At 54.7% G+C, this 13,181-nt stretch overlaps 7 protein-coding genes across 7 annotated transcripts; 4 read left to right on the top strand and 3 right to left on the bottom strand.

The window, feature by feature from the left end:
- Positions 1-65: 65 nt before the first annotated feature.
- Positions 66-1,393, top strand: PG985_011597 (uncharacterized protein; the record flags this gene model as incomplete). The annotated part of the gene is made up of 5 exons (XM_066831364.1): positions 66-141; positions 203-246; positions 336-591; positions 683-914; positions 997-1,393. 5 exons carry the CDS (start codon positions 66-68, stop codon positions 1,391-1,393), a joined length of 1,005 nt encoding a protein of 334 aa, XP_066679414.1.
- Positions 1,394-2,331: 938 nt separating this feature from the next.
- Positions 2,332-3,904, top strand: PG985_011596 (uncharacterized protein; the record flags this gene model as incomplete). The annotated part of the gene is made up of 2 exons (XM_066831363.1): positions 2,332-2,912; positions 3,001-3,904. 2 exons carry the CDS (start codon positions 2,332-2,334, stop codon positions 3,902-3,904), a joined length of 1,485 nt encoding a protein of 494 aa, XP_066679413.1.
- A 138-nt stretch (positions 3,905-4,042) lies between these two features.
- On the bottom strand, positions 4,043-5,346 carry PG985_011595 (uncharacterized protein; the record flags this gene model as incomplete). Its single annotated transcript, XM_066831362.1, has 5 exons — positions 4,043-4,090; positions 4,173-4,702; positions 4,766-4,898; positions 4,955-5,054; positions 5,117-5,346. Coding segments are annotated over 5 exons (1,041 nt in total), but the record flags the coding sequence as incomplete, so codon positions are not given.
- A 944-nt stretch (positions 5,347-6,290) lies between these two features.
- PG985_011594 (uncharacterized protein) lies at positions 6,291-8,039 on the top strand (the record flags this gene model as incomplete). Its single annotated transcript, XM_066831361.1, has 4 exons — positions 6,291-6,627; positions 6,679-6,830; positions 6,899-7,724; positions 7,801-8,039. 4 exons carry the CDS (start codon positions 6,291-6,293, stop codon positions 8,037-8,039), a joined length of 1,554 nt encoding a protein of 517 aa, XP_066679411.1.
- A 229-nt stretch (positions 8,040-8,268) lies between these two features.
- PG985_011593 (HET-domain-containing protein) lies at positions 8,269-10,119 on the bottom strand (the record flags this gene model as incomplete). Its single annotated transcript, XM_066831360.1, has 1 exon — positions 8,269-10,119. The coding sequence occupies one exon, from the start codon at positions 10,117-10,119 to the stop codon at positions 8,269-8,271; it is 1,851 nt and encodes a 616-aa protein (XP_066679410.1).
- Positions 10,120-10,883: 764 nt separating this feature from the next.
- On the bottom strand, positions 10,884-11,932 carry PG985_011592 (uncharacterized protein; the record flags this gene model as incomplete). The annotated part of the gene is made up of 3 exons (XM_066831359.1): positions 10,884-10,932; positions 10,994-11,480; positions 11,542-11,932. The coding sequence occupies 3 exons, from the start codon at positions 11,930-11,932 to the stop codon at positions 10,884-10,886; spliced, it is 927 nt and encodes a 308-aa protein (XP_066679409.1).
- Positions 11,933-12,354: 422 nt separating this feature from the next.
- On the top strand, positions 12,355-13,023 carry PG985_011591 (uncharacterized protein; the record flags this gene model as incomplete). The annotated part of the gene is made up of 1 exon (XM_066831358.1): positions 12,355-13,023. The coding sequence occupies one exon, from the start codon at positions 12,355-12,357 to the stop codon at positions 13,021-13,023; it is 669 nt and encodes a 222-aa protein (XP_066679408.1).
- Between the last annotated feature and the right edge of the window lie 158 nt (positions 13,024-13,181).

The raw sequence follows: 13,181 nt of genomic DNA, 5'->3' as shown, positions 1-13,181 counted from the left end.
TTGTTCTATCGCGTTTTGGATTTGAGTTAGCTCATCGCATTTGCCTCTAATCGAGTCGTTACACAATGGCGAGCCCCCAGACATTGTTAGACGTGCTCCGTAGCCACTCCAAGGTCGACTGCGACACCTTTGACCATGAGGGTAGGTACATGCTGCGACGTCAGGGGTCACCTCGAGTACTTGTGCTGACCCTTTACCGCAGTGGCCCGAGACCTAGGTCCCTTTGTGGACTGCACATCCAACCAGGTCCGCTCGCATCACCCCAACCGCACTTGGTTTATCATCAGCACATGGGCAGACCAGAACAGCTAATCGGAAACTTCAAGTACCAATAGGCCATTGCCTACGGCGAGCTGGCCCGTCTGGATGCAGATGGAGGCGCCCTTCATGCCGATCTCATCAGCAGCGCCGTGGCCTACGCGCAGTCGCACCGTGCTCAACACGAGGGCGTCGGCCTGGCTGAGTTCGCTGTCGAGGCCATGATGGTCAAGCTGGCGCTCCGCATCGTGCCCTACCTGACGGGCTACTCGCACATTCAGACGAACCCCATGTACTCGTATAACAAGGACAAGACCATTGAGAACGCCAAACGTATGCAATGAGCTCATGACTGTCCGATCTCTCCTCCACTACAGCTCCATGGAGTAAATCGATACTGACGGTGCTGATGATTCCATTTTAGGCATCGTGGCCATCTTCAAGGATCTGGACCCCAAGCATGACGCGAAGAGGGTCTGCATCAAGATCCCCGCGACGTGGGAAGGGATGCAGGCCTGCCGCGAACTCGAGAAGCAAGGGATCGCCACGCTAGCCACGACCATGTTCTGCCTGGAGCAGGCCGCCCTCGCCTCGCATGCGGGGTGCACCTACATTGCGCCCTACATCAACGAGCTGCGCGTGCATTTCGACGAAACGTAGGTCACCTCAACTGAACCCCCTTGTGGCTGCGCAAAGTTTGTCGCTGATCGTGGGAAAACCAACTCCTCCCCCGTATAGCTACGTGGACGAGAACAAAGCCTTCGCCTTCTGCGGCGCCGCCCAGCGCTACTACGAAAAGACCGGCAGCCGGACGCAGGTACTGCCCGCGAGCCTGACGTCGATCCAGGAGGTCATGACGCTGGCGGGCGCGCACCACATCACCGTGTCGCCGCCGCTGCTCAAGAAACTGGCCGAGACGCCCGCCAACCCGTGGGAGGGCGACACGGGCTCCGTCTTCCAGAAGAGCGAGAGCTCCTTTGCGGATTATAGCACAAGTGTGGAAGACGAGGGCGCGTGGCGGTTGGCGTTTACTCGCAGCGCCGAGGGCAAGAGCGAGGGCAAGATCATCCAGGCTATCAACATCTTTTGTGAGAGGCAGGAGAAGTTGGAGGAGTTGGTGTCAGCGCAGAAATAGATGAGGGTATGTCATGGTGCGAAGGGATCTTTTATAGCTCACAAGAATGAGATTTGGGTTTCCTTATGTTGATGGCCTATGAAGTTCTTCGTGTGTCACGTCAATCGTGAAGCAGTTGGCAGTTAGGTTTGCATTTATTTCACTTCGCTGTCTTCCTCAATTCGCCCCTACTGAAGCTGTCAGAAAAACAGACGTATCAATCCAACAGTCACCGTATCTCAATGCATCGCATTAAATCAGATCCCCTCGGAAAGGAAACACCTAGACCAGAGATTGCAATCAACTTTTTTATTCACTGGATTGATGATCAGCTGCAGATATGCCGAATGTTATGTCTCCTGTAATTGGTGTCGAACTACTCCGGCAGTAAATTGACCCGGCCGGCCTCACAGCCCCCCCTGTAATAATGGGCTACTGGCCACTGCGCTGACTGTGTTGCCCGCAAACGAACACCTACATGCCGTTGATATAAATATCATCATTCCCTCAAGGATGTGGCGACGAGTAGAGAGAGCCACAATGCATCGCGCTTTCATTTCTAAAAATACTGTGATGTCTGATATGACAAGCACTGATACTGCGATGCGAGATTGGACTCGCACCAAAGCTGCGAGGTGAAGACCCCGGGGTTTCGGTCTCCTCGGCCAGAAAACATGCCCAATTGCTGTGGAGGTCGTGATAAGCTTTCGCGCCCTTCATTACCACGATCGAGTTCCAATTGCTTCCAATCGACCATGTCGGGGGGCTTGTCAAATCGTGACTGTGTTTCAGGTTTGAGCCTGTGTTCCCCAGAAACCCCTGGCGCCCGGCGGGGGCCTCACCGAATGCCAGAGCCGCAACCACCATAAAAGCGCTGGGCGCCAAGTTTTGTCGTGTAAGTCATTGATCACGTTTGATTGACCTTTTTGTTCCGTTGTTCTTACACACCACTTTATACGATGGAGCCGCCTTCCTGGTTCTGGGCCACATTGCTGGCTTGGCTCGTGGGGAGAGATGTCATCAACTCTTGGCTTGCATCCTCCCCAAAGGAGAAGTCTGGGGCAAAGAAGTCCCAATTGGGCTTTCTTCCCACTGTCGCTCTGGTCATCCTGGCAGTCGCATGCATATTGCCAGCAATCACATCGAACCTCCCCGGCTCTTTGCCAGAAATGCTGGAGGTGGGACAGTCTCCGCCCACAGCCAATGAGCAGCCGCAAATGAGACATCAGCAGCAACAGCAGCAGCAGCAGCAGAAGCCTCTTGCTACGGCACCGGAAGATGAGGGAGAGCCAGATATCGAGCGTATCCAGAACGCCACGCTAGGTTTCCAGAAAGTCTTCGTCGTCAACCTCCCCGAGCGCACAGACAAGCGCGACGCCCTGTCCCTGGTCAGCACGCTGACGGGCATCAAGCTGGACTGGGTCCGGGCCCTGCGCGGCGTGGACGTCCCCGACAAGGCGTTGCCGCTCGGCGTGGACCGTGAGGGGTGGCGGGACGGCGGGATCGGGTCGTGGCGAAGTCAGATGAACGCGATTCGAACGTGGGGACCCCTTTGATTTGCTAATCATCATAAGTACATAGGCGGGATGCTTTGATACGTGCATGCTAACGTGACTCGACATGAACAGGATGGTGGAAGAGAACATCTCGAGCGCGCTGATCTTGGAAGACGACGCTGACTGGGACGTTCGGCTCAAGCAGCAACTGATGGACATAGCCGAAGGCGCGCGCCTGCTGTTGAACATGGCAAAGCAAGAGCCCGCCTTCCAAGCCAACAACCTTCCAACAGGCGACGATCGCACCGCCAAGAGCAACGCCGCCTCAATCCCCCCGCCCTCGCCCGAACAGCCGCCACCCCACTCCCCCTACGGCGACGCCTGGGACCTCCTCTGGCTCGGCCACTGCGGCGAGACCTTTCCCGAGCGCATCCCAGGCCACGAGGTCGTCGACCCGAACTCGGCCCGCTACACATACTACGCCCTGCGCGGCGACGCGACCATGCCCCCGCCGGCCAACGCGTCGAGCTGGATCGGCGGCGACCTGCGCCGCGAGCCCGGCACGCGCTGGGTCCACTTCAGCGGCGGGCCGACCTGCAGCGCGGGCTACGCCCTCTCCCAGGCGGGCGCCCGGAAGGTCCTGCACGCGCTGAGCGTGGGCGGGACGCTGATCGCGCAGCTCGACAACGCCATGGCGGAGCTGTGCCGGGACCATACCCCCTGGGACGCGGTGGGAGCTCCCGCTGTCTCCGCGGTCACAAACGAGACCCCGCCTCCCGGGTACAAGGGGGCGCGGATGCGGTGTCTCAGTGTCACGCCGGCGGTCATCTCGCAGCACAAGCCGCGTGGGCGGCGGGCGGCCGAGTCGGACATCGAGGCCGTGGAGAACGGGCACGAAATCCGCGAGCGGGGGGAATCGCCGAACTTGGTGTGGAGCGCGCGGTTGAATGTCCAGAATTTGATTATGGGGTTGCCGATGGAGGACCAGTTTGCGGAGCAAAAGGGGCAATTGGGGCGTGAAGAGTTGGCAGGTTAGCCACTCGGGAGTGGCAACAAGATTCATTAAGCAGAATAAGTTGATTCATTCAATTATTCGAAAGTGGCAGATGTGCCTTTCGTACTCTTTAGTTTCTAATACACCCCTTCTTTTCATTCAAATATCCATAGCGAAACCTCAAAAGAATGCGAGCGCATTGGGAGGACTGGCAACACCCCCAGGGACCTGTAAATAACCCCGGATTAGCATAAACTCATATAATACCACTTCCAAAACCAGCTCGCGTCTTCCCGCCTCCAAAACCTACATTCATAGGCGCACTCGCCAGAAAAAAAGTCCACCGCCCCACCGCCTTGCAATGCCGCGCCAGCCCCTCGAGGTAGAACAGCTCCCCGATCGGCATGCCCCAGCCCGCGAGCAGCCACTCGTGCAGGTGCCAGTCCGAGTCCGGCTCCGCGCAGGGCCAGGCCTCGAAGGAGCGCGAGTCGCCCGCCACGGCGGCCAGCCGGTTATCCCACAGGAACGCGAGCAGCTCGCGCGACGGCCGCAGGCCGATGTTGTCGGGCTTGGACGTCTGGTAGCGCCGGTCGAGCTCCGCGCGGCGCGCCTCTGTCATGCCCTCGTACTGCGCCAGGTAGCCGGAGCGCACGAGCAGGATGTCGCCGGGGCGGAAGGCGGTGGCGGGGTCGAGGCCCTGGAACCGCAGGGCCTCCAGCAGCTCGGGGAAGGGGATGGCGTAGGAGCTCATGGCGTCGACTTCGAGGCTCTTATACTCGGTGGCCCAGGTGTACCAGTCAATGAAGACGACGCGACCTGCGATGCCCCTTTGTGATACATCTGCACGGTGATGATTAGACCTTTCATTGGTTGATAATTGATCTTAGGTGGAACTGCTCTCACGCTGGATGCCATTCGGAACCGGCGATGCCGCAAAGTCTTCGGCCGTGCGGCCCATGTAGTACAACGCCTCCTTCTGGTACGCGTAGTGCCTGAACCCGTCCCATTGAGAACTGCACTGCGAGTTGAAGCTCCACTGCGCGCATATCAGCACTCTCAGTCGTGGTGTCTAAGCATGCTATCATGACCTACTTCGTCATCATGCGCGTGTTTGAGCGGAGCCTTATTGATCAGTTTCTGCTCGAGCAGCTTCCGTGGAAACCGCGGTTTGGAGGCGCCGGTCATAGACCAACTTGCTGACTGTCAGCGATCGCTCCCAGCTTTACACAATGGGCCAATAGGAACTCTGCTTACTTCAGTGATATCCGATGGCCCGTCCTGATGTTCTCATTTGCAGCAGTGGAAACTACCTCATCAGTCAGGTGGTTCAGCGTGCCGAGCTGGTCATCGGGCCCCCAGAGACCCCATGAATTGCCATGGGGGCCATTCTTGTCGAGAAGCAACTCATCGAATTCGGGAACTCTTTTGCCATCGCGGGGTTCGTCATTGTGTCTCCGGCAATTGGACGTGTATAGGTGAGGGGGGTCTTGTTTGAAATCCAGGTTTAAGATCATAAGACTCAAGCAATCACAAGTGACACTATACCGAGCAAAGATGCAGGACTTTTCATAATCAGGCGATGTAAATTCAAAATATCTTCAAATTGTCTACGTATGACTTCGTGACGATCAAGAAAGCGGGCTATGTCCGATGAACCCAGCCAGCCCCACGGCTGATTCTAGCCATTGCCGTATCATAGAGTTGGGGTAACGCTATGGATCCAGGGGGCTTGTGGGCGCCTACCGGCTGGGATGCCAATTACCCCGAATACCCCCTAGGCATTGTGCATGCGCTAGCTTAGGCTACCCCGCAACCCCAGAATCCCCCCATTCCCCAAACGTGGTCTACTTTATTTTGCAAAGGTGTCAAAACAATGGCCGATTTGATGCCTCCTCCATTTGCAAACAAAGGACACACTCACGACTAAGACCTCAAGAAGCCATAACATAGACTAAAGCGGCAGAATACAGATCTGGTTTCTCACGCTTTTGCGCCAGCAGCAAAAGTTTGAGCCTAAACCATGACGACTTGCATTTCAATTGCAAACAGCGAGATTCAGGGGTTATCAACCACAAGCCCGCGCAAGATTCTCATGCGAACTACTCGGCTAGTAATAGAGCTGATACTGGTAGCTAGTGGCATGGGCTTTGTAGTCAAATTATGAGATCACGAGGAACTGAAGAGCCGATATGAACTTTGGAAAAGGTAACGGAAGAGGTCCGATGAAAGTGGACACGCTGCGGCGACAGCCCGAGACTGCACCGCATCCTGCGCGACCCGTTCGATGATTAAATCCCCAACGCTCCTATCTCTTGTAAGCCATGGGTCGCTTACCCCGGATTCTTGTTGCAGCTCAAATCCGGGGTAATTCATGCTTGATCAAACCCAAGCTGAAAGGAGATCTTACCCAAGCAAGAACAACTAAGCCATGGCAACGACTACCCAGATCAACACCGACACCTATCCCGACGAGAAGGAATATGTCAAGACGGTCGAACATGCCGCCGGCATCAACCCCTATTCGTCCCTCTCGTCCGAGGACGCGGAGTTCATGCGGTCCTACGAGGGCAAGCAGGGCAAAAAGGTGGTGCGCAAGATCGACCTGCGGCTCATCCCCATCATGGCCCTGCTCTTCCTCTGCTCGCATATCGACCGCGGCAACATCGGCAACGCCAAGATCGAGGGGATGGACAAGGACCTCGGGTTGACGGGGAACCAGTACAACATCGCCAGCACCATCTTCTTCATACCCTACATCATCTTTGGTAGGTATACTCTGACATTGCCATGACGGATGAAGCTGACTTGGTGTTCAGAGATTCCGTCCAACATCGTGCTGAAGAAGCTCCGGCCGAGTATCTGGCTTTCGTTTTTGGTGGTATCCTGGGGTATCGTGATGACCCTTATGGGTGTCGTCCAGAACTTCCACGGCATGGCCGCATGCCGAGTGTTTCTGGGTCTTTGCGAAGTAAGTAATACTTTCTGCCTTTATTATCTGGCATCCAACTAATCAGTTTGCCTCTCTGCTGGACATAGGCCGGATTCTTCCCAGGCGCCGTCTTCATCGTCAGCAGTTGGTACCCCCGCCATGAACTGCAGCAGCGTTTGGCCCTCTTCTACACGGCCTCCGCATTCTCGAAGGCACTGAGCGGGCTGCTCGCCTTCGCCATCGCCAGCCTGGACGGCGCACGAGGAATCCGGGGCTGGCGGTGGATCTTCCTCATCGAGGGCGCGGTGACGGTCGCCATCGGCCTCTGCATGCCCCACCTCCTCGTCGACACCCCCGAGCGCGCCACCTGGCTAACCGACCCCGAAAAGCGCTTCGTCGACCTCCGGCTCCGGCTGTCGGGCGTGCGCACCGCGTCCTACGCCGCCGAACAAGAAGTCGACAAGTTCTCGTGGCGCCTGCTGGGCCGCACCATGGCCGACTGGAAGATCGGGTGTGGCATCGTGCTGGCCTGGGCCAAGTCGGTCCCCAACACCGCCTTCAAGTTCACCATGCCGCAGATCATCGCCCAGCTCGGCTTCACCGCCTCGAGGGCGCAGCTGCTGACCATCCCGCCCTACTTCTGCGGCGGCGTCTCGGCGTGGCTGGTGGGGCGGTACTCGGACCGGCTGGCGTGGCGGTTTCCTTTTATCGTGGGGCCGCTGTCGGTGCTGATGGCGGCGCTGGCCGTGCTCTTCGCGTTCTCGCCTGATGTTAAGAACAATGTCGCGGTTATGTACTTCGGGGTGGTCTTGGCGCAGATTGGGATCTACCCCCTGCTTCCTGGCATTTCGGCTTGGGTAGGGAACAATTTGGCACCGTCGTCGAAGCGGAGCATTGGACTGGCTTGGCTCCTTGCGGCTGGTAATCTTGGTAGTAAGTCTACCATCAACCACACTCATGATCTGTTCCCTGTCGCTCTTGTGTACTGATTCTTCTGTCCTCCCTCCAGGTCTGGTCGGCACCAACATCTTTCTGGATCGGGAGGGTCCCCGCTATCCCACCGGATACGGCACCGCGCTGGGCATCATCTGCATGGCCATGTGCGTGGCCGGCGTTCTCGAATTCTCGCTCTGGAAGCTTAACAAGGCCAAAGCTGCGCAGTCAGAGGCGGATATCCGTGCCAAGTATACACAGCACCAGCTCGATGCCATGGGTGAAAAGAGCCCGCTCTATCAGTACACTCTGTAAAATTGAGTCTTTCCGGAGAGAAATAAAGCTACCCTTGTTCGTTTCAATTAAACCGTCCAAGTCGTGTACGTGACTTTTGTCCTCGTCTTCCTTCTCGGGTCTGGTTGGTCACTGACGGTAAGAGCCACCAAATGCTATCAAATATCACACCAAGGGTTTTGGGTACACCGAATCTCACAAATATGTGGAAGTTGGCGACACAAGTCTTAATTGTTATAGAACAGCCGCCTTATCGAAGGGTAATATTACGCAATTCTGCCAAATCCAGGCCTTTTCCGTACATAAGGCCATGGATGTAAGCGCACCCAACATTCAGGAACTCCTCTCTGGCCGGTCTCGTGTCTATGTCCCCTTTCTGTTGGCTGGACAAGTCATCCACCGGGTGTTTCCTCAGAATCACCGGCATAGACGCGCCGACTAACACACTCACGTAGTCACCAACCTCTGTACCCGCGGGGACCAGCCCAATCCAACCTTTCGATGTAATCGCGAGCTTTCTGCAATCTAGTGATGATGCACATAGTGTAAAGGTGTCGGCATGTGCGTAGCTTGACCCGTCTGATCTCTGATGTTCATTTTCGCCGGGCAGCAAAAACATGAATGGAGACACTGCTGAGTCACACCCTAGTTTTGTAGCATACATCCGGTCATAATCTATGACCAGAGTTCGTCGACATGCGTCTGCGAGAGACTCGCTGTCATCCAGTGCGTAGCTCCGTTCGTCGCCACCCTTTGAGAAAGCGGTAAAGGATTCAGCCTTGAAAGGCCTTTGTGTAAGGGTTTGGTAGACTAACTGCAGACATTCCACCGCGACGTCTGTGATCCCCTCGCTGTTGAAGAGATCTGAACTGTCAAATTGAAACAGCCCACTAAGAGTGGTTATAGTATCGAGGCAAACACCTGTCAGGTGGAGTCTCTCTGTCTGCCGATCCAGTGACCAAGGATGGCTGGATAAAGTAAGTCGTTTTGATGCATAGTATGGATCCGTGAAGAAATCGAATGTTCTGGTCGCAGGTGTACGCCAATCTGGTATCCAGGATGCCCCATCGGGGTCACTCTTATCTCCGTAGCAGGCAAACCTCAGAAAGCCTAGATCGTCATGACTTCTGATATGTGTCTCAACCACGTCTCGGTAAACCTTTGCCACTGGACGGTCGTAGTCGGGAATGATTCTCTCTACCACATGGCCGGTGGTAATACCTAATAGTGCGTATACCTTGTCTCTGGGATCCGAGCACTTATGCTTCTCGAATCCGTGGAGATAGCTCACGATTCTTGGGGCAAAGCTCATCGAACCGAGTGTGCCGAATGCACCAGTATTCGCAAAAAAATCCAAGAGCCCTAAACTCCTCCTTGAACGAGTTGCATTGGGAATTGTTTCGAGAATGAAACGCCACAAAAATACAATGATAGCGGTCATCTTCCCGACTGTGACCTCGTCGTTTCCGCAAACTACATGGACTTTTTTGGCCAAACGGATCTCCTGGACAATCCAGGTTCGACTCCAGTAGGGTCGGGAAAGTAAATCTCGGAGTCCTTCCTCTCCGTAGTTTTGAAAGAGTACATCAAATATGACACTCCTTCGCTCCTGGTCTTCCTTTTTCGTCGAGTATGCTAAACTCTCAATCTCGAGGGGGTCGATATTCTGTAGCCGCTGCATTGCAAGGTTTGAAAGTTCTGTGCCAGGTCCAAGCCATGAAATGACCGATTCAGCAAGCGAGTAAATATCTCCCATTCGCTGGACCTGGGTATTGCGCTCGTCCACATCATGCTGGTTTATGCAAATAGCGTCGACCCAGAGGGTGATCTCCTGATACTTGGGATTGGTGGCTAACTGTCGCAGACAGGCCGCCAAGTTGGTGGTGACATTGAAGGGATGTCCTGAGAGATGGATAGCCTCCGTCACATTGGCGGCGCCCCATGCATACGAGAGCGCCGTGAATTGACCATCGAGGGTGTGGAGCGATGCATGATGGAGAGAGCATTGGACCACACCCACGGAGTCGTCAAAGGCGTGAAGAGTGAGGTACCGGATGTCGTCACCATGAAGAGCAGTGTAGAGGTATGAGTTTGAATCCATGGTTCAGGGATTACTACCAGAATTGGAAGATACTGGGTCGAATATTGAGGATGGTGTGCCGTCAATCTGGCAGCAAGGCCTGATAGTGAGAAGCAAGTTTGAGTGGAGGGAGCCATCGGACACAGAGGTAGACACAGAGGCAGTGCCCACGTCAGATTTACCCAGTGCCGTATCCGTGGCTGAAGCAAGTCGCGATGATTGGCCATGCCTTATGCTGAACAGCCCTCATGACCCCCCAGCCCATAGCGTACAGCCACCACCAATCTGGTTTCCCCATCCACAGCCTCTGCCCCTCAAGCAGCCGAAAGCTAAGAAGTCGCAGCGGCGGGGTAATATTGCAATGTTGGTTTAGCCACAGCGGGATATCCTCACTGCAGGCCTCGACCGAATGGCGTGGAAAAGGAAACAAATGTACATTCGTCGTCCAGGGCCGTATCGCTGTATTGACCGGTGCATCACACTGGATTTAGCATGCTTATCACATTCGAAGTGATGCTGGATTTTCATCTTCCCTTTACGTCTAATTATGGTTAATCGTGTTCTGGGTTCAAGAACACTGCCTGGTAGCTGTCAGCCCCCAACGCGACTGTGAAAAGACCTCGCATATATTGTACGCTAGCAAGGTCTGGGAAGACACTACACATCAAATATGTTTCAATCTAGTCCACCAGTGCCGTCGCAGTAAGATACCACTCTTTTACGTTAAGGAGAGGGCTCGAAGAAAGGGGTCCGTTGAAACAAACCTTCTCATCAGGCCAGCTTCGTCAACTAGCTTCTCCAACTTGCAGGAAGACCATGAGGACTGCAGCATATCTGCAACGAGAAATCAGTATGACCTGGGAGTAAGTGCTCATGGATCTCGGATTCGACTTACGCAGCAGTGGCACCCAATACCTCAAAGGGTTTTGTTACCATCGCGTACGATAGTGTGACGAGGAACGCCAGGATGAAGATGGTAATGACAACCAACTTGTTTATTGGCGAATGCAAAGCCTGCAGGATCCAGATTGGGGTGAGCAGCATGGCGATGCCAATGAGCACAATAATCATCGAGGCGAAGTTTTCGATCCGCTTGTCTGAGTAGTAGGCCACGTCTTGGTTGCCATTATGTTGAGGGTTCAGTAGCCGCCAGATTGCCAAAGTGCGCAGCCGCCGGGAGCTGTCGATGAGCTGCCGCAGTGGCGTCTTGTCCTTCTCGGTAATGCTGATCAAGTCACTTGTGTGTTGAAGATACTGCATCTCTTCGGCTGCTATCGCTTGGTCTCCGTGGTTATAGTGCCACCTGTTGATGTTCTTGGTATCCCGCTGGGGCGCCGTGGCAAACTTCCCCAATGCTGACTGTTGGGGGAGTTGGGAATCTTCTTATTCATCAATAGCTGTGTCTTGCAACAGGGGCGAGTCACCGATATTAGGCTTGCTCACTATATTGAGACAGGGCGCTTGCTATCTTGCCTAGAAGCTCTGTGCGATCCGGTAGGTCTCCACGGATAGTACCGTTATTGAAGTCCCCTCCATTCTTGTTGCCGTACCTTCTATCGAGTTCATGGAGCTCTTCTTCTAGTTCACAGACTTTATCCTGAAGAGAAAGTAGCGTCCTCGAGTTAAGCACGCTGAACCGTCTGAAGATCAGGAGATCTTTATCTGATGCGATGAAGTCGCTATATCCCCGGTAGCCAACATATTTCCACGGCTTGGTTTGGATATCCTGCTCACTGGGCTCATCGATTTGTGCTTGTACGCTTGCCGAGGGTTCTGGGGTGACCTGAGGAACGGCCAACGTATCAGAAATTGGGGTCAGTGTTCTAGACGACATGATTTGGACTCTTGACGGTCAGCGCCAGTGGGTAAAGAGCTTCAATTGGGGCATGCGTCGGGTACTAGCAATCAACATGAGAATTGATAGCAGCCTGAGGCCTCCCAGGCCTATTGTTGCCTAATAAGAGGCCCCATTCACCTGCATGCTGGTGTGCAGTCCCGCACTACTCCAAGCCAACCACAAGAGGCCATCGGAAGTATCCCCCCATGCGATTGTACACAGCCGCCACCTTGAGTCTGCCTTGGTGTATGGCTCACGGGACGCCTGGTTGGGCTGAAGAATTTCAATAAATTGCAACCCAATGTTCCTAAGATTCAGTAGCCCGCAGATGGCCATAAAAGCATCTTGCTTCCGTTTCTATCGAGGACTCCAACCTGTCATGCATGCCTACCCACACCACAGCTCACTTGAGGGACAAAATGGAACCAGCCCTATATTCAATTTATGCAGCACAACATGGTTCCCAGGATGACAGACTTACCAGATCAATTGGTGCGTTGAAGACAGAATCCAAAGCCACCTTCATGCCGCGAATGGTAGACCCGACGGACAGTCTGGTTTTACCACAACCGGTTTTTCGGCAGGTTCCTGTGCATGTTACCATAAACGACGCAAGAGCTGCGCACGCCCAGCCACCACCAGTAACCCAGCCTCCGGCCCCGGAACGGGGAGGTAGGGAGGCACGGAGCCGCAAGAAGCCTGGCGGCCTCGGAGGCGGTGACGATGACGGTAGCGACTCCGAGGGTGAAGGGAGGGGAAGTGTCCCGCACGACCCGGACCATCTTATCGTTCAAAAAGCGACGGCGCAGTCTCCCGAAGGCCTTGATAGCGTGGTCGAGCCTCGGGATCGAACCGAAAACAAAGGGAAGACCAAGAGAAAGCTGTTCGAGCAGTTTGCCGGCATTTTCAAACCTCGAGACAAATTTCTAACGCCCGAAGAAATCGAACGCGTTTCTCATCAAAATACTATTCACCAAGCGAGAGAAGATTTGGAGTGGAGTCACCCTTACCACATCTCTTATTATAAACGAGAGCTTAAATGGATTGAAGAAAAACGAAAGCAACAGGAGCGTGTACGAAACGGATAGAGTACGTGTGCGGTAATTTAATACCACTAGGGAAAGGGCGCGCGATGTGATGTGCATCCATGCCATCTGCGATGTAACCCCTAGCTGCATAATCGCTGCCGATGCGCCAATCGTGCATCAACTATGTCCCGTCGCGGCCGGTAGGTGGTGGGAGGTGG

This window comes from Apiospora marii (assembly GCF_038362585.1).
Source record: "Apiospora marii strain CBS 49790 chromosome Unknown utg000009l_segment0_segment0, whole genome shotgun sequence".
NCBI lineage: Eukaryota > Fungi > Ascomycota > Sordariomycetes > Amphisphaeriales > Apiosporaceae > Apiospora > Apiospora marii.
The sequence above is the reverse complement of the archived record's forward strand: the minus strand, read 5'-3'. Positions and strand labels throughout refer to the sequence as shown.